This window comes from Rhinatrema bivittatum, chromosome 1 (genome assembly GCF_901001135.1).
Source record: "Rhinatrema bivittatum chromosome 1, aRhiBiv1.1, whole genome shotgun sequence".
In the NCBI taxonomy this organism is placed as follows: Eukaryota; Metazoa; Chordata; class Amphibia; order Gymnophiona; family Rhinatrematidae; genus Rhinatrema; species Rhinatrema bivittatum.
In genome coordinates this window covers 334,942,158-334,961,649 of record NC_042615.1, presented here as the reverse complement: position 1 = coordinate 334,961,649, position 19,492 = coordinate 334,942,158, and the positions used below count along the sequence as shown (strand labels likewise).

The window sequence follows — 19,492 nt, the reverse complement described above, 5'->3', positions numbered from 1 at the left end:
GATTGGGCCTTATGGGAAGGTCTCGTGGAACGAGTCCTAGACTGTGGTGGATAGGACTTCTTTGGACGGAAGAATTACTTTTTAGTATCCTTCCTGAATGGCAGTTTGGAGGCATAATCAGAAGGCATCAGAGAGAGCTGTCTCAGGGTCTCATGATGGTCCTTGAGTTCTGCCACCGTTCGTTGAATCTGTTCGCCGAACAGATTGTCCCCCATAAAGGGCAGGTCGGACAATCCATCCTGCACTTCAGGGCGAAGGTCCGAAGACTTGAGCCAGGTCCAGCTTCTCGCCAAGATAGCAGCTGCAGATACCCTGGTAGCAGTGTCAAAGATATCGTAAGATGATCTTATCTCATGCTTGCCGCCTCAAACCCTTTGTTTACTAGGGTTTGAAGCTGTTCCTGGAATTGCTGCAGCAGGGATTCTGCAAAGTCCTGTATCTGCTTGAATAAGACCCTGTTGTACTGGGTTATATACAGCTGGTAAGAGGCAATCTGAGAGATGATCATTGAGCCCTGGAAGACCCGGCGTCCAATGGCATCTAGAAATTTTTGCTCCTTGCCTAGGGGAAAAGAAGTATGAGGCTTTGATCTCTTTGCTCTCTTTTGGGCAGATTCCACGATGACAGAGTGGTGATCCAATTGAGATTTTTGAAAACCTGGGGCTGTCTGTACCAAATAAGTGGTGTCAGCCTTCCTGTTGACTGCAGCAACAGAGCCAGGGTGTTCCCAGTTCTTTTTGAGGAGATCCAGAAGAACTTGGTGAATGGGGATGGAGGTTATTTCCTTGGGAGCATCCAGGAATTACAACAACTCCATCATTTGGTGCCTGTCATCGTGCTCGGTCTGTAATTGGAAGGGAACCAATTCAGACATCTCCTTCACAAAATTTATGAAGGAAAGGTCCTCTGGAGGAGAATGCTTTCTGCTTTCAGAAGAGAAGGTGGTGAAGGCAAGGCATCGGTGTCTGATGAAGAATCATCTGTCCAGGTATCGCAAGGATTGGCATCTGCCCCTCTAGGAGCCCTAGGGGGACGGGATGGTGGAATCCCTCAAGGTCCTGGTCTAGGCTCCGAAGGAATCGAAGGAATAATTGGAGGCACCGATGAAGGCATCGAAGGCACCAGTGCAGGCATCGAGGGCATCAATGAATGGATCGGTGGCGCCGGACATATGTTATCAGTATCAGTAGGACTCCTGATGGAGGGATGTGGAACGGTGTTTCTCCTCCTGATGACAAGGTAAGCGGAGAGGACACTGAAGCCATCAGTGACCCGGATCCGTCGGTGGAAAAGCGGCGATGAGCGCTTCCATTTTCAAGAGCAGCGGTGTCAACGCTGCCAGAATCGGGTCAGCGGTCGGTTCCATGATCGTTACCGGTGGCGGAGGAACTTGGAGTTGATGCATCGCTTTGTCGATGGCCTCCTGAACCAGCCGGTCCAGTTCTTCTCGGAGACCTGGAGCAAGCAGCCCCGGCTCCAGAACAGAAGAAAGAGGCAGAGGCATAGCCGGAGGGACCACCGTTAAAGGCAGAGCCGTGACTCCCAATCCCCTTTCGGGTGAGGGTTGCCTCGGTGACCCAGTCGCCGAAAAGGTCGGTGCCTTTTCTGAATGGGGTTTCTTCGACGGTGGCTCGGACGATGGCAAGGTCGATGATTTCGTTCCCTCGATGGTCCGAGGCTTCCGATGTTGATGTCGCTCTCTACGATCCCCTCGGTCCTGAGGGGGAGTAGAGGGAGTTAAAGGCCAACAAGTTGTCAATGCCGGATGGTCACCGGCCGGTGGTTGACACTGGCGTGAAGTTGACGGTACCGGTTCGGACGACGTCGATGCAATAGATGGCATGGGGATTTGAGCACGGAAGTTCCATCTTCTCCATTCTGGCCTTGCGACCTTTGGGTGTCATTAAGGCACATTTGGTGCAAGTCAGGACATCGTGCTCACATCCGAGACACATTACACAGACTTTATGAGGGTCTATGATGGACATGGTGCGATTGCAGTCCGGGCACCAACGGAACCCCGACGCCATGGTCACTCAAGCCACGTACGGTCGACAGCCAAACTCGACAGGAATCGACCGAAAATGGGTAAAAACTTACCAGAGTACCGCAGAGTCAAAAATTCGAAAGAGGGACCCCTGTGGGGTATGAAACTTTTTAGTAATTCCGTGAGGAAAATTCCTGTTAGGAATCTCTGTGGAGCTCCTTAACCGCGTGGCTACTGCTGCGCGGAAAAAAGAAGACTGAAGGGGGATACCTGCTGGCTGCAGGGTTAGTGCCATGCTGGGCATGACCAGTAGGGGCCAGTCAAAGTTCTAGAAACTTTGACAAAAGTGTTCTGTGATTGGGCGCCATCCTGTGATGTCACCCATATGTGAGGACTACCATCCTGCTTGTCCTGTGAGAAAGTACATAACACATTATTAGACAAGTAGACTAAAGAGAACTACTGCTATCCCTGGGGAGGGGGTAACAGGAATTAGATCTACTTTATGAGATCTGCCAGGTACTTGCTACCTGGATTGGTCACTGTCTGAGACAGGATGCTGGGCTTGATGGACCATGACCCAGCATGGTAATTCTTATGATCTAGGATCATGAGTTTAAACTTTTTCTGTAATTCAGAGACTTTTCCATGAGCAGGAACTATTCCATTGGGATCTTAGATCTCTAATAAAATCTCAGAAACTTGGGGAAAATGGCAAATTTCCTATCATTCTATTTCCCTGTGATATTCTCTCGTTATTTGAGATTGTAAACAGATGAACTCCCCACCTGCAGGAAAATGTCCAAATTACTGGTAGGGCTCCATAGTCTGTTCGCAAACAAAATGTGTTGAACCATCACAAATGAATTACCATATTTTTCGCTCCATAAGACGCATCTGACCATAAGACGCACCTAGGATTCAAAGGGGGAAAATTAAAAAAAAAAAAAATTGTGTGCTAAACCTGCTCTCTCCCCAGGCGTCTGTGCGTCTTATGGAGCAAATTAGGGGAGTGCATAACATTTTTTTCTGTCCCCATTTTGTTTTCAGGTCTGGGGAGGGCCATTTCGGTCCACTCCCCAGATCAGAAAACTTTTATCTTTCTCTTTTTGTGGGAACACCCCCCCCCCAAAAAAAACCCCCCATCCCAACCTTTTAAATTAATTAACAACCCCCCACCCTCCTGACCCCTCGCAAGACCTGCCAAAAGTCCCTGGTGATCCAGCAAGGGTCCAGTAATCAAAATGGCACCGACAGCCCTTTGCCCTTACTATGTCACAGGGGCTACCGGTGCCATTGGTCGGCCCCGTGACAAAGTAAGGGCAAAGGACTGTCGGCTGCCAGTAATCAAAATGGCGCCAACGGCCCTTTGCCCTAACTATGTCACAGGGGATACCGGTGCCATTGGTCGGCCCCTGTGACATAGTAAGGGCAAAGGGCCGTCGGCGCCATTCTGATTACTGGCAGCCGACGGCCCAAGTGTAGGAGATCGCTCCCAGACCGCTCCTGGACCACCAGGGACTTTTGGCAGGTCTTGGGGGGGGTCAGGAGGGTGGGGGGTTGTAGTAAATTAATTTGGCAGGTCTTGGGGGGGTCAAGAGGGTGGGGGGTTGTAGTAAATTAATTTGGCAGGTCTTGGAGGGGTCAGGAGGGTGGGGGTTGTAGTTAGATTTTTAGTTTTTTTTTATTTTCGCTCCATAAGACGCACAGACATTTTCCCCACACTTTTAGGGGAAAATAAGCGTGTCTTATGGAGCGAAAAATACGGTAAGCTGCAATTCCTTACAGGAGGAGTAAATCAGCAGCACCAAAGAAAAACATCCTTCAAATTACTGATGTTCCAAAACACAAAAATGTCAGTGCCTCTGGGATTTTTATTCATAATAAAGAAACTAGTTTCTCCAGTAGAACTGAATAATAGAATAACATATCCGATTTATGTTTAAATTGAAAAGGTAAGGTTTACAGTGTCCACTTATTCATTTTTTATGACTTCACATTTTTTGTGTCAGAAAAAAAGAATGTTCTTCAAGCCTGATATGTACAATAATTTAGAACAGTGTTCTAGTAACAAATGTTATTAATTGCAGAAAAGTAATATGTCAAATCAGTGCACTGTGACCTTTCCAGCCATGAACATACAATTAAAAACAATGGACAGTAAGTAAAATATTTGCAGCTGAAGATGACTAACTTTTATTCTTAAAGCTCAAACTGCTGTAATGTCCACCACATACTAATCAATGAATATCACCATTGATACTGAACCTGTCAGAGAATGCATTAGAATCTGTTTTCACCCTGTTAACATGCCTTAAGAGGAAGTCCAAAATTGTGGGAACATGGTCTGTGAATTTACTCTGGAAGTAGGCAATATGAAGGAGGTAAGTGTCAACTGAAGACCCCTCCCCTAATGTGCACACTTTCAGTCAAACCCTGTTCTATCAGCTTTATATCCTCCAGGTCATCCTTGATGATGCCAATCAAATGACTTAAGCCTTCTTGTTGCTGCTTCAAATGCTGTAAAATATAAACACAAAATTGTTATGAGCATGAATAATTAGCTATACAAATGCTATATTTTGCATAGTTAAGGCCATTCATTTCAGTGTTCAACAGGGATATTCATTTGTTGATCATTAGTTACATTTGTTTCATGGTATGTGTGTATCGAGTAGAGTGTATATTTTCCATTGTTCAAGCACAGATACAGACGCGCATATCACAAAATGACTGACCAACGAATGCACATCCCTAGTGTTTAACCCTAACCACCCCAATCATGCATCCCCCGACTCCATCCTAAAAATTTTCATCTTTTTATCATGTTACACTGTAGACTTGATGATATAATAATGCTCAATATAACGCAAAATCATTTTTACTGCAGTCAAAGGCTGGCTCCCAATTTTTTTTTTGTTAAGAGTTTTAAAAGCCTGGCGCACGCCAAAATCTGGAGATATTTACACAAGTTGGGCTGGCACATGCTGAGCGGTTTTTAAAAACCGCCCGCAAATGCACGTACTTGCCTCTATACGCACAAATGAAAAGTTCCAAAAAGGGCAGGGCATGGGTATTGCTGGATTTCACCTTGAAATATGTGGTAAATACTTACATGCACAGGTGTGTGCCGAGTCCCCTGTCACATAACTTTATTTCGGTTATGGATGGCATGTAAGTCGTAAAACAAAAAAAAAACTAAACAGGGTTTTAAGGGTCAAGGCTAACAGGGGAGAAGGGAGGCTATTAAAATAGGGGAATTTGGAAGTCCTATTCCTTACCTGGGTGAACTGGGAATGAACTGGTAAAACTGGTAATGGCGTAGGTGCACGTCCTTTAAAATTCTCCCACTTATGCAGTAGAAGCAGTAGTTGCACACCTAAGTGCGCGTCCACTTAAAATTGCGCATACATGTGCTTGGGCTTTTTAAAGATATTATTTCCTCAATAAAGAATCTAAAATTTGGACATTTTGGCTTCTAATTCTCATCTTGTTGCCTCCACGGCTTTGTTAGACAGCCTTCCTTGCTGCTTTCTCAATCTGCACACATGTGCACGCCTTCAGGCTATTTTATATCACATGTGCACCTGCACGCCTGTTTAAAATTTACCGTTATATAATGCAGGCCAATTTTTGGACACTATCATCAGTTAATACTGGGTCTACAGTGTATTTTCTGACTTTTGCTCATTTGCAGATGGACTGTAAGCAAATCAATACTTAAGTCTTTGGCTAATAAGCAAAAATTCTGAACTTCGTAAAATCTCACTGTTTGCATTGCATGCCCTGTAGTACTGGCATATTTGAAGATCATTCATCAAATATTACAGCTTTCTTTCATTTTAGTTTTACTTCAGGGAAAGAAAAATAAGGAAATGGATTTTGATTTAAATAATTCAATAGTGGCCAAAAATTAAAATGTTGAGGCTATTTGTCCTGATTTTACTTAATTTTGAAAATTCTAGAGCAAGTACTTATGAAAAAAGTGTTGTTTCTTGTATTCTTACAGAGCAATGGTCATTGTTGATTGTGGAACAGCATGGAGGATCATACTGCTAAATCTATTACTCTGAGTATATCATGCATTTGATTAGTACACCTATGTATATACTGTCAAATATTTATGCTTTTAATATAAAAACTATAATGTTATAATTTGTGTGCGTCAGCCTGTTCAGAGATGTGAAAATTATTCAGTAGCTGGAGACAGAACAGTTGCTAAGCTTTTTTCACATGATACAAAATGGGAGAAAACCACTAGTGCATAGGTCCCCTTAGTGATTAATCCATAATTAATATGAGTGTGCAAAGCACCAAGATGAGTAAAGCAGCATTTCATAGAACATCTTGCTACTTCCAAAAATTATATAGTATCCAGGGAAGTAGGACCACCACAGGAAAATTTGGATTCTATTCACCATATTTGCTTCTGGATGTCCAGAGGAAGCTGCAGTGAAGGTGAAGACCCAGAGTGGGTGAAAGAACCAGGACCCCTGGCTTTCACCCTCCTAGCTCAGGGATCCCCAACTCGCCCTGCTCTACCCAAGGGATGGCCTTCGAAGGAACCTAGCACCTTGTCGAGCCTGCCAGGAATCTTTTTTTTTTTTCAAAATTCTACATTGCAGGTTTGCACCTCTACCATCTGCTGGAGACAGGTAAATACTGAGGAACTGTAGATGGCACTCTCAGATATGTAGCAGTGCCTCAAAGCTTTGTACTCTGCCTCCATCTGCTGCTCATAGGGAAGCAAAACTCACTTGTATGGACTGCTCTGGGGTACGCACAGGAACTCTGCTATCACAAGAGCAGCAATGAAGGGTTCAGTTTCTAAGGAGACTTCCCTTACTCCAGGACCAACAAGACCACCTGTGGTACCCAGGCACCTGTCTAGAGGAGGGGAGTGTAGAGCATTATGAAAAATGCACTCGTTTCTTTAACATTTCAGTCTATTATAAAATAAAAACTGCTCCCTAGTAGAGAGGAAAGAGAAGATATTCAGCTACCTCAAAGGTTTAAATAATGCACAAGAAGCAAACCTGTTTTAGAGATAAATATGATCTAGAATCAAAGGTTGCTGTATGAGATTCCAAGGAAGAACACAAGATCATCATCAGAAAATATTTCTTCAGGGAAATGGTGGTAAATGCATGGAATGGCCTCCCAGGGATCACCAAGTGACAGATATGTGAGGGCAAAGCCAGAGAACAACTGGGGTCCATGGTAATGTGGCAAGAATGAAACTGAGCAACCTCAATGGGCCTTATAGTCTTCATCTGCCATCATATTTTGTTTCTTCACTTTTCTTTAGATCCCTTAAAGTTCAGATTAGGACACTGATTTCAGTAATAAGCAATTGTACGATAGAGCCTGTCAATATAGGGACTAGCACTTAATTTGCTACTTCAGCACATTTATCAGCCAGCTGCAATTGGACTAGTTGCATTTAAGCCAAATTTGAGTCCTGCATTATAGCCCACGCACAAAGGGGAAACTATCTCAGCAAACAACAAGACCATCACTCACCTGCTTGATTTCCCGCTGGAGATCAGCATCTACATAGTACCTCTCTTCAGACCTCACAGCTCCAAAGTGATTCTGCATCCGAATCTGTGACATCAATTCATTTAGTCGACCCTAGAAAAAAGATGAGGTACCAAGTATTATACTACTGCTACAACATACCAAATATAAGACAGGTATTGTCTCTGTCAGCATCAGATGCAATCATATTTAACAAAAGGCAAATTTACCTTGCTATAGGTTTGACACATCTTCCTTAGCTCCCAAAGAAAGGTGAACAACTAATTTGCCTGCTAATCCCTCTAGCTTTCATGTCTACTTCATGTATCCTTCTATGCATATAGGTACAAACGTATAGGCCGATGGAGCGCACTGTTAACCCGCCACTGGACACGTGTTTTCCCTTTCCCCTTATTCAGTAAGGGGCCAAAAACGCGCGTCCAATCCGCTGAACCTAATAGCGCCCGCAACATGCAAATGCATGCTGATGGCCCTATTAGGTATTCCCACGCAATACAGAAAGTAAAATGTGCAGCCAAGCCGCACATTTTACTTTCAGAAATTAGCGCCTACACAAAGGTAGGCGCTAATTTCTTTGGGCACCAGGAAAGTGCACAGAAAAACAGTAAAAACTGCTTTTCTGTGCACCCTCCGACTTAATATCATGGCGATATTAAGTTGGAGGTCCCGAAACTTTCCAAAAGTAAAAAAATAAAATAAAAAAAAAAGTCGGCTGGCGGCTCGAAAACCGGACGCTCAATTTTGCCGGCGGCCGGTTTCCGAGCCCATGGCTGTCAGCGGGCTCGAGAACAGACGCCGGTAAAATTGAGCGTTGGCTGTTAAACCCGCTGACAGCCGCCGCTCCGGTCCAAAAGGAGGCGCTAGGGACACGTTAGTTTTTACCGCCGGGCTTCATTTAAATACAGAATCGCGCGCACAGGAGAGTGGCTTCTGCGCGCCCGCTCTCCTGTGGACTTTACTGATTCGGCCTGTTAGATTGTAAGCCCTCTGGGGATAGGGAAATACCTATAGTACCTGAATGTAATCCGCTTTGAAGTGCTTATAAAAGTGTGAAAAGCGGAATATAAAAATCTAAATAAATAAATAAATGCATATCATTTGTAACAATCTTTATTTCTGAAACTATGTAACTGGAACCTTATTGGCACTTTGATAGAAAGTATTACCCAATACAATTTTAACATTACTATACGTGCCTATCTGTTGTTGTGATGGTATATAACTTAACAATGGTATAGAAAATATTTTAAATAAATAAACATAACATAGTAATTATGACAGAAAAAGACCATCATACTGAAATTAATCCTATGTATAAATCACACTTACCTTGAACTGAGTTGGTGCATTGAGTTCACACTGAATGGTGTCTAACTGCACACGCAGCTGCTCCTCATCAGCCTGAATGGCATAGCCACTTTTTCTCTGAATCTCCTGCTTAATTAAAACCTACAAATCAGCAAAAGCAAGTGGTAAATCCCAAATACACTGTCTAGGTAAAAGCAAGTTTGCTTACCGTAAACAGTGTTTCTGTAGATAGCAGGATGAATTAGCCATGCTGTCATGGGAACTGTCCATCAGGGCCTGGGAGGTGGAGCTTCCATAGTAGAATTCAGAGCTTTGCTCTGGGCGGCTGCACATGCCTTCCCGCGCAGAAAAACAGATTCTCCTCAGTCTGTGATTAAGTAGTTTCCACTTTGACTATCCAGGGAGGTGGAAGGGTCAGCATGGCTAATTCATCCTGTTATCTACGGAAACACCGTTTATGGTAAGCAAACTTGCTTTTTCCTGTTGATAGCAGGGCTGAATTAGCCATGCTGTCATGGGAGTCCTAAGCTCCCCATCACGCCATATACATATATTTCTTTTTTTTTTTTAGTGATACAAGTGATCTAAGAATGGTGGATCGTCGAGTATGTAACTATGACAATACAGAATGTAGCAGGCTCTTCCTAGTTTGATGTCGTCTGCTGCTTGTTGATCTAAGCAGTAATGTGAAGAACAGGTATGCAAGGATGACCATGTTGCCGCCTTGCAAATGTCCACGGGTTGTACGTGACGTAGGTGTGCCATGGAGGCTGCTACTGCTCGCACCTGATGTGCGTTCGGATGAGACGACAGAAAGTTCTGTTTCTGGTAGCAGAAATGAATGCATTGTGCAATCCAACTAGATATGGTTCGTTTAGCTACCGGTAGACCTGGCATGTTTGGGTTGAAAGAGACGAACAGCTGTGACAATTGTGATTCCGATTGTGTTCTGGACTTGTAATAAGCCAATGCTCTTTTACAGTCCAATGTGTGTAATAATTTTTCTCTGTCATTCTGATGAAGTTTAGGAAAGAATGTTGGCAGTTCTATGGATTGATTTAAATGGAATTGTGACACTACCTTCGGAAGGAATGACGGATGAGTTTGAAGTACCGCTTTGTGATGGAAAAATTGCAGGTAAGGACTATAATGAACCAAAGCTTGAAGTTCGCTGACTCTGCGGGCTGACATTACTGCTACCAGGAAGACTACCTTCCATGTAAGGTATTTGATGTGAGCCGATTCTATAGGCTCGAATGGAGGGAGCATGAGCTGTTCCAATACGAGGTTGAGATTCCACGGTACGGGGGGTTTTGAAACTGGAGGTCGCACGTGCGTAATGCCTTTGAGAAATCGAGACACCATCGGATGGACTGATATGCGTTGACCTCCATGCGGTCTATGATATGCTGCAATAGCGCTGAGGTGTACTCTAATTGACGAAGTTGCCAGACCTGCTGCGGTGTGCAATCCGGGGGGGGGGGGGGGGGGGTGAACCTTTGGATGTGCACCACATGGAGTATCTTTTTCATTTAAAACTGTAATTTTGTCTTGTAGATGGTTTTCTGGATTGTATAAGTATGTCTTGTGCAGTTACTGAGATGCCCTGTTCCGTTAGGAGGAGCCACTCAATCTCCATGGTGTTAAGTGAAGGGATGAGTGCATTGGGTGAAGAAGAGTTCCTCCTTGCGATAAGAGGTCTGTTTGATTCGACAGTGTGATTGGGTCCTCTACAGAGAGATGGAGAAGGTAGGTGTATCACAGCTGTCTGGGCCAAGCCGGTGCTATCAGTATCAGCTGAGCTGCATCCCGTATGCATTTCTGAATAGTTCTTGTGATGAGAGGTATTGGAGGGAATGCATACATAACAGGTTCCGTCCAAGGGATCAGGAAGGCATCCTGCGCAGTTCGCCGATGGCTGACCCACACTGAGCAAATACGAGGAAGTTTTGCATTTTCTTCTGTGGTGAAGAGGTCCATTGTTGGTACACCCCACTTGGCGAATATGTCTAGCATCACTTGCTGGTTCAATGACCATTCGTGAGGGTAGAAGATGCGACTTAGCCCGTCTGCCCGAGTGTTGATCATTCCTGGCAGATAGGTTGCCTGCAGTTGTATGCAGTGACGATGTGTTCCAAAATTTGTATCGTTTCCTTGCATAGGGTCCATGAACCTGACCTGCCTTGTTTGTTTATGTAGAACATTGCTTCCTGATTGTCCGAATATATCATGACTCGACGACCTTGAAGTTGGGGCAGGAATGTTCATAGCGCATTTTTGATTGCCCTGAGTTCCAACAGATTGATTTGCAAATTCTGTTCCTGGGTGGACCATTGTCCTTGGTTTTGTAGATGGTCCAGGTGCGCCCCCCAGCCCTTGCGAGATGCATCGGTGGTGAAGACTGTGTTGTGGCGAACTGAACAAGGCTCCTTTGATCAATGTTCTTTTCTTGAGCTACCAATCTATGTCCCTGGTCATTTCTAGGGTAAGGGCAACTTTGGTCGTTAGAGGTTGTGAGTGCTGTTTCCACTGTCTCTTCAACCCCCATTGTAGTCGGTGCATGTGCAACCTGGTGTTGGAACGGTGTAGATGGCCGATGCCATATGTCCCAGGATTGTGAGTACCTGACGCGCTGAGGGTTTGTGGTGTCGATCAGAGAGAACGCAACAGGCGTCGCATCTCCAATGTTCTGTCATGAGGTAAGAAAGCCCTGGTTTTTGTGGTATCCAAGCGAGCTCCTGTGAATTGGAGAACTTGCGTTAAATTGAGAGTGGACTTCGGATAATTGATTACTATGCCAAAGCAGTCTAAATATTGAATTGTTTGCCACAATTGGTTGATGAGCATCTCGGGATTGGAGGCTACCAGAAGCCAATCATCCAGGTATGGGAATATGCGTATGCCCACTTGTCGTAAATGTGCCACCACCACTGCCATGCATTTCATGAAGACTCTGGGTGCCGCCGAAAGACCAAATGGCAGGACCTTGTATTGATAATGTTTGTCCTGAAATTGAAAAGATAGGTAGCGCCATGAAGAGGGGTTGATCGGTATGTGGGTATATGCATCCTTCAGATCTATTGAACACATCCAGTCGTTGGACTGAAGAAGTGGTAGGATATTCTTCAATGACACCATCTTGAACTTTTCCCTGAGTAAGTGTTTGTTCAACTCTCGAAGATCCAGAACTGGTCTGTGACCTCCTGTCTTCTTGGGAATTAGGACATATGGTGAATAGAATCCCTTGTTTTGGGCATGTTGTGGGACTATTTGAATTGCCTTTTGTTGTTGAAGGGATATAATTTCCTTTGCTAGTTGGGGCTGATGGTTTTTGGCTACCCTGGTTGGTTGATGAGGCAGCCGAGGTTTTGCTGAAAACTGCAGCTGATATCCCCATTCTACTACTTCCAGAACTCACCGCTCGGTTGTTATGGCTCGCCATTGCATGATACGGGCAGATATTCTGCCTGGCGGAGTAGCTGCAGTGGAGGTGGTTGCACAATTAAAAAGATTGCGGCGCTTTGGTGGAAGAAGGGGGTTGTTGGTTCTGTGGGCGTTGTTCCCTCGAGCGACCTCTTCTTTATTGCAGTGGTTGTTGCTGACTTCGTTGTAGCGGTTTGTAGGTGGGGGGCCGATATGTCATTTATTGTCGGAACGGCCTGTGTTGATACTGTTGCCTGCGAAGTGGGGCAAAGTATCTTTTTTGTGGAGGGTACGTCGACGGTTGTACCAAGGATTGTACCGCAACTGCTTGCTCTTTCAAACTGGCCACAGTCTCATGAAACCTATCTCCAAATAGGTTGTTACCTTTGCAAAGCAGGTTTGCCAATTTGATAAGAACATAAGAACATAAGAAATTGCCATGCTGGGTCAGACCAAGGGTCCATCAAGCCCAGCATCCTGTTTCCAACAGAGGCCAAAACCAGGCCACAAGAACCTGGCAATTACCCAAACACTAAGAAGATCCCATGCTACTGATGCAATTAATAGCAGTGGCTATTCCCTAAGTATAATTGATTAATAGCCATTGATATGTACGTCTTCACGTATAGCACTGGAGCGGAGCCACGCCATTCTTTTCGCCACTATGGTGGATGCTGAAATTCGTGACGAGGATTCAAACGCTTCATATATAGTGCAAAGGAGGTGACGTATACCCTCCTCCATATCTTGAACTGGCTGAGTGATATCACCTGTAGGGTGGCCAGCCCCAGGGAGCACCTCTTTTATGTTTTGTAAGCATTCATATAGATATTGAACCATATAAAACTGGTGTTGAATGTGTGCAGATAACATTGCCCCCTGGAAGGTCTTTTTTGCGAATTCATCGAGTAATCTATGCTCCTTACCCAGCGGCACAGACGCATGCAACTTGGATTTTTTTGTCCGTTGCACGGCGGATTCTACTACCAGCAATGAATGAGGTAGTTACGGGACAGAATATAATGGTGACTGTTTCATTCTAAACTTTAAGTAAGTCTTTCTGGAGACCGGGGGGGGGGGGGGGGGGGGGGGGGGGGGATCATGAAGGGTGTTTCCCAGGACTTCTCCAGCACAGAATCTAACACTTTGTGAGATGGCAAAGAGGTGGGCTCAGCTGGTAAGTCTAATATCTTCAGCAGCCCCAATGTCTCTGCCCTTGGATCGGGAATTTTCTGAACCTCGAGGTGCAGGAGAGAACACATCTTTTCCAAGAATTTTGGGTATGACAAATCCTCCGGTGGACTGTATGGCTCAGGAGGATCCTCAGGAGGTTCAGATGGATATCTGGTAGATGAGGCTGGTGACGTTTGAGAGGAGTCCGGGTCAACCCTGAACAGAGGCTCTCGTGGAAGTGGCAGATGTTCCCTTAGGTTGAGGTGCAGGGCCCTTTCGTGACCTTGGTTCCGTACCCTCTGGTGAGGAGGGTGCTGAAAGGTGTTGTGAATCATGATCACTGCCCATTGGTGAGGGAGATAAAATAAAAGTAGATTGCATGGATTCAAAGAAGTCAGAGAGCTGACGATAACTGGGTAAATGCTTGCTGTGTCTGAGGTGGCATAGGTGTTTTAGTATGCTGCTCATAGGATATCAGTGTCTGGAGCCCCAGAATACTGCTTCCTTGGTTGCAAATCATGGGTTATTTTCCTCTTTTTCTGTAATGGTTCTTGTAGTCCCTTGTCTAATTCCCTGTGTCTGGAAGTCGACGAAAGGTCTGAAAATATTTGTAATGACGATGAAGACGAATGCGAAGTAAGTTGCACGTATTCTTCCTCTGAGTGTAAGGGAAAACTTGGTGTTTGATCCCCCATTGGCGATAGGCAGTGCTCAGAGAGACGTGGGCTGGAAATTCCTCTTCGCTCTCGGCTCAAAACTTCCTGAGATGGCTGACTTGTCTTTTTTACTGGAGTGTTTGGATGTGTTTTTTACTGGAGTGTTTGGATGTGCTCGCCTTCTGAGTCGAGTGGGATTCCCCTCATGAGTGTGATGTCACTTTTTTGTTCTGCGGTCCCAACTCTCGTGTGTCGAGCATTGAGGATGGCTGTACATGCGTCGAAGTTTTGTCTCCATGCTTGGATCTCGATTTCACTTGCGCCGATCCTGGCACCCCGTCCTTCGATCCAGACTGTCCATGCGTCGATCCCGACGCTCCGTGCTGCGATGTCGACGCTCACTGTTTCGACGTCGACGCTCCTTGCATCGTGTCGGCGCTTCTTGCATCGGCATTGACCGAGCTTTCAGTTTGTCATGCAGCCAACGCTGGTGCTTCGGGTTCGAAGCAGGAGGCGCCGTTGCTTGCTTTGACGCAGGTGGGGGGAGGCTTTGAGTGGCGTGCATCGAGGTTCCTGCAACCGATCGAGGCACGGGCGACACTCTATCCCAGTGACTTTCCCTCTTCGAGGCTTGCGATTGCCGAGGCCTCCGCAGTTCTCCATGGTGTCCTCCAGTCCTGGAGGTTTGAGGCTCCACAGATGCTGCCCTCCTTACCTTTGGGGTCTGGTCTTTTGTTGGCCCTGGAGAGGAATGGGCCCCCACCGCCAGTTTTAGTTGGTAAATCTTCTGAGCTCGCTGCCACTGAGCTCTTGGCGACATCCGGCCGCAGAGTGTACATGTGGCCTGTTCGTGGTCCGATCCTAGACACCGATAACATCGATCATGTCCATCGGTGATGGACATGATCTTACCACATGTACAGTGTTTAAACCCTGACTGCCTGGGATCTAACTTTTTGGACATTTTCTTTTTCTCTTGTGAGGAGAAACGAAGCTCTGCGTGCGATCCCGTGCGCGGAAAAGCAGACTGAGGAGAATCTGTTTTCTGCGCGGGAAGGCACGCACAGCGGCACAGAGCAAAGCTCTGAATTCTACTATGGAAGTTCCGCCTCCCAGGCCCTGATGGACAGTTCCCATGACAGCATGGCTAATTCATCCTGCTTTCAAAGGGAAAAAGTTAACTTGTTTTTGTGTACAATAATAAATATTTCACATTCCCAACCTCTTCCTCCCTTAAACAAATATCCACATACAAAAAACCAGTTGTGGGGATATGTATATACTTTGAAACTCTGACTGATTTTAAGTACTGAGATATCTATTACTTGGCATATTTGGCAATCAGGCTGCATCTTGCTGATGGGTCACAGCCAGTTAAAGCAGTAGTATTGGCAAAGAATATTTCCTAGATAATTCAGTTTCTTAAGAGACTTGGAATATCAGCACCAGGTGCTGATGATTTTGACGAGTTCCTCAGGCGACCATACTGCATCTCTCTAAGCTTATCTTGGTCAGTTCAGAACAAGGAGTTGTACCACTGGCCATCACAGCCTCCATTTCAGGCAGGTTTAGACTGAGGTTAATATCAGATCCCATTGTGAGTCTGCCTGCTCCTATGCCATTCCCCTAGCTTCAATTCTTCCAGTTGAGAAGCAGGAGTCAGATGGCTCAAAATGCTCTGACAACTTTTGGAAGCAATTTGGGCCTCACTTGCGAGCTTGCTTCTCAGATATAGCTCACAAAATAATCAATGCAAAATCAAAAGTAGTAATTTTTTAAAAGAAAAAGGATATTACAAAAGGGGGAAAAAAAACCTGCAACTCGTCCACAAACATTAAACACAGTCTGTCAAAGATTCAATCACAATAAAATAGAAACAGACTGCCCAAGTCCTTCTCCAACGTATTTGAAAATTGTAGCTTACTGCTAATGGGGTGTGTGATTGCAGGTGGTAATTTTAATTGTGCTTTAGAGATAGATAAAAGATAGAAAGTCACTAGTATGTACATGAATCCCTAGAGGGGAAAGGGCAATTTGATATTACATAGGTCCATGGGATAATAGACATATGAAGCATTTCTAATCTAAGGATCTGAATTGTACTTTTTATTCTACCCCACATACAATGTACTCCTGCTTAGACAGAATATTGGTCTCATAGGAGGAGCATCTACATTAGGTCGACAGAGCATACTTTAAGCCAATATCCATGTCTCATCATAATGCAGAAATACTAACTATAACAGTGGTGGCCCACTCCAGTCCCCAAGAGGCACAAACAGACCTGGTTTTTGGGATATCCACAATGAATATACAAGACAGAGATTTGCATACAATGGAGGTAGTGATTGCAAATCTATCTCATGCATATTGTGTAAATTCTGAAAACCAGACCTGTTTGTGGCTTTTGATGACCTGGTTTACAATTATGAAACAAAATCCTGCAAAACCTCTCAAATGGCATTTGAATCCAAATTTGTGGGGGGTTATGCATGTGAGGGGTTTTCCAGCCTTCTTTCCTATAGAAAAAGAAGTGTTTTAGATAGGGAATTTTATACAAAATATGACTATAATTTTATGGTATGTCCTAAAAGCATATGTAAAAGGATGGCAATATCATACAGGGCAGCTTGCAAAACAATAGATATAGAGGAACAATCTTGCACTTCTTCAGACAATACAGGACAGAGTGTCAGAGCCTATTATGGTGGATAACGCTGTTTACATCTCCAAACAAAACCCTCCCTCTTTTAGACATGTGACGATGGTGTCCCCAGCACCACTGGCACTCTGGGTACGGTATGGTGGAGGGTGGCAGTCTATGGTGTTGCCCCCTTCAGTACCGGAGAGCGCTCCGGCAGGTGGGTCATTGAAACTGTGGCGGAACCTGCTCACCTGCGAGACTCACAGGGAATGACTGCAGCAAAGTCCCTGGTGAGCACAGGTGCTGATGGAGGACTGCGGACATGTCGTGTGATCCATAAGCAGATTGCCGGTAAATAGCGTTGTTCCTGGTGCCACCAGTGCCTACAGACTTCGATCGCCCGGGGGCCCCGATGCCCAAAGGTATTGGCCAAAGAAGCCATGGGAGTCTGCAAGGAGAGGCCTTGCGGCCCCCCGACAGGTCATTGATATCAAAAGGAACTGATGACTGCTAGTGCTGACAGCAATTTCCGTCAGCTCACCGATTCATCTGGTGGTGTCGATGCTGCGAGCTCAAAGACTCCTTAAAGCATTATGGCTGATGACAGTCTTGCCAGTGCACATTAATATTGATGGTGTGTGCATCTTGGCGGGCCCCCAACACTGGGATCATTGACTGAAGGGGCAGTTCTATGCTTCCCAGTGCTCTGTAGTGGACACCACCCCGGAGCCCTGAGGGCACTGGGCCGCTGCGTACAGATGCACCTCTGCATCAGGGTACCTCAAGTAGGTGGCGACCCCTGCGCTCAATCCAGAAAAGGCCAAGAAACTCTGCCCCCCGAGGGCTGCAGGGACATGCGGGGGCTTTAGAGAGTCCTGGAGGTCGATGGCCATAGTAGTGACAAGGGCGCTCAGTGATGAAACCAGTGCCTGGCTGGTGGGGCTCGACATAGTCGAGACAGTAATGAGAGGCATCGGTAATCTGAAGGCATTTCCTGTGGCCCCATACCTTGATGGCTTTGAGGCCGTCAATGGTGTTAGGGCAGCACTGCATCGCGATGGCATCAAGGTCATGCTGGCACTGAGGTCACACACTTTGACGATGTAGTGGAGTCGACATTGAGAGCTTGCCATCGCTTCAACCTTGCCAGCCCCTACATCGGCCATGCACACACCGTGAGGAACAAAAGCGTCAATGGCGTCGAGAGCATGGTGGCATCGATGGAACTGCAGACACCACAGCACTGAGTGCAGCGAGGGTACTGAGGCAACGAGAGCCACAAGGGCACAGAAGCATCAAGTGCACTGACCGTGGCAAGTGCCCAAGGGCACCATACTGAGGGTTCAAGTGCCCTGAAAGCACCATGACCTGGAGTGCATCAAAGGCATTGAGGCATCAAGTGCATCAAGAGCACCATGGTATCGAGAGCACAGAGGCATCGAATGCATCTAGGCATCAAGTGCACTAAGGGCACTGTGCCAAGGGATCGAGTGCACCAAGGGCAGAGACTGCACCGAGGCCACTGTGGCAAGTACACCAAGGGCACCGTGCTGAGGTATTGCATGCAGAGGGCAACGTGTCATCAAGTGCACCGCATCCCAGCACAGCAAGTATCGAGCCTAAATGCCCAAACCGGTGCAGCGAGAGTCCAGTTCCACCAATGCTGATGGCACTAAAGGCCACAATGGCATTGTGGGTATTCATGCACCTTGACACAAGACGGGTGACCTTGGACCTTGGTACCCGAAGATGGGCCCAGTCCCTGACGAGGTACTGACATTGATGCGTAGGACAAACGGTGCATTGGTCACAGCTGTGCACGAGGCAAGCATTCATGGGCATGGCACCGAAGTGCGGCAGCAAGCTGCTAGCCCAAGTTCCGCTTATTATGACCCTTGGCTGACGCCGCCCGCGGCCGACTCAACTCACGTCATGAACTGTCCTGCTCTCCTCTCTGGGCGATCGCGCAGCTGTGGCTAGCTGCTGCATGCCATCTATCTCACAAGTCTTCTCATGGCGGCTGGGATGCCGCCGAACTCCATACCTCCTCTGGGCCTTCCTAGGCGCGCCAACACTGAGTCTACCTTTAAGGACGCTATGGCAGGAACCTCAGGTGCATCTCCTATTGATGACATCACTAGCTGGTATTCATAAGCGCCGCCCTGGGCCTGCACTAATCGTGCAGTTGTGTTTCCTGGTGCTGCTGACCATGCCTTCCGACGGTAAGGACCTGTGGGGCTCCTCCCCCTCAGGCTGTAAAATCACTCGCTTTGGGTTCACGAAACCCACAAATCCTAACAGATTGTCAAGGCCATGGACCCGGCAGAGGTCTCAGCTATCCAGGCCATTCCTGGCCTGGCACAACAAATCAGTGAGCAACAAAAGTTCCTGGAAACACTTGCAGCAGCCATTGATAATTTGAGCACTCATTTGGACGCCGCAGTGATTTCTACCACGACGTCTCCTAAGCTCAACACTTCCACCTCTATGCCGGTTTCCCGGCCTACCGTGCCCTTGCTGGCACCTCCACATTTTTCTGGAAATCCTCTTATGTGGATATGCACTTCTGCCTACAACCAGCTTATTTCCCAGACATGATTACCAAGACTACCTACATCCTATCCCTCCTGGATGGTAAGGCTTTGGCCTGGGCATCACCCCTCTGGGAACGTGCAGACCCGGTCCTACGTGACCTGCCCGGGTTTCTAGCTCTATTCCTCTCAGTCTTCGATGATCCTGGCAGAAGATCCTTTTCCGGAT

The 19,492-nt window shown here is 46.3% G+C and overlaps 1 protein-coding gene across 3 annotated transcripts in view; it reads right to left on the bottom strand.

Annotated features, from left to right (window-relative positions):
- Positions 1 to 3,841: 3,841 nt before the first annotated feature.
- Positions 3,842 to 19,492, bottom strand: part of NUP54 (nucleoporin 54) — a 285,045-nt gene continuing 269,394 nt past the window's right edge. Inside the window, exons 11-13 of one of the 3 annotated variants that reach the window (XM_029598444.1) lie at positions 8,858 to 8,977; positions 7,511 to 7,621; positions 3,842 to 4,507 (exon numbers count right to left, since the gene is read on the bottom strand). In XM_029598444.1, the coding sequence (XP_029454304.1) occupies positions 4,379 to 4,507; positions 7,511 to 7,621; positions 8,858 to 8,977 (360 nt within the window). In that variant the 3' untranslated portion in view covers positions 3,842 to 4,378. The remainder of the gene's footprint in view (positions 4,508 to 7,510; positions 7,622 to 8,857; positions 8,978 to 19,492) is intronic. The other 2 variants (XM_029598453.1, XM_029598462.1) reach the window with 2 other exon arrangements.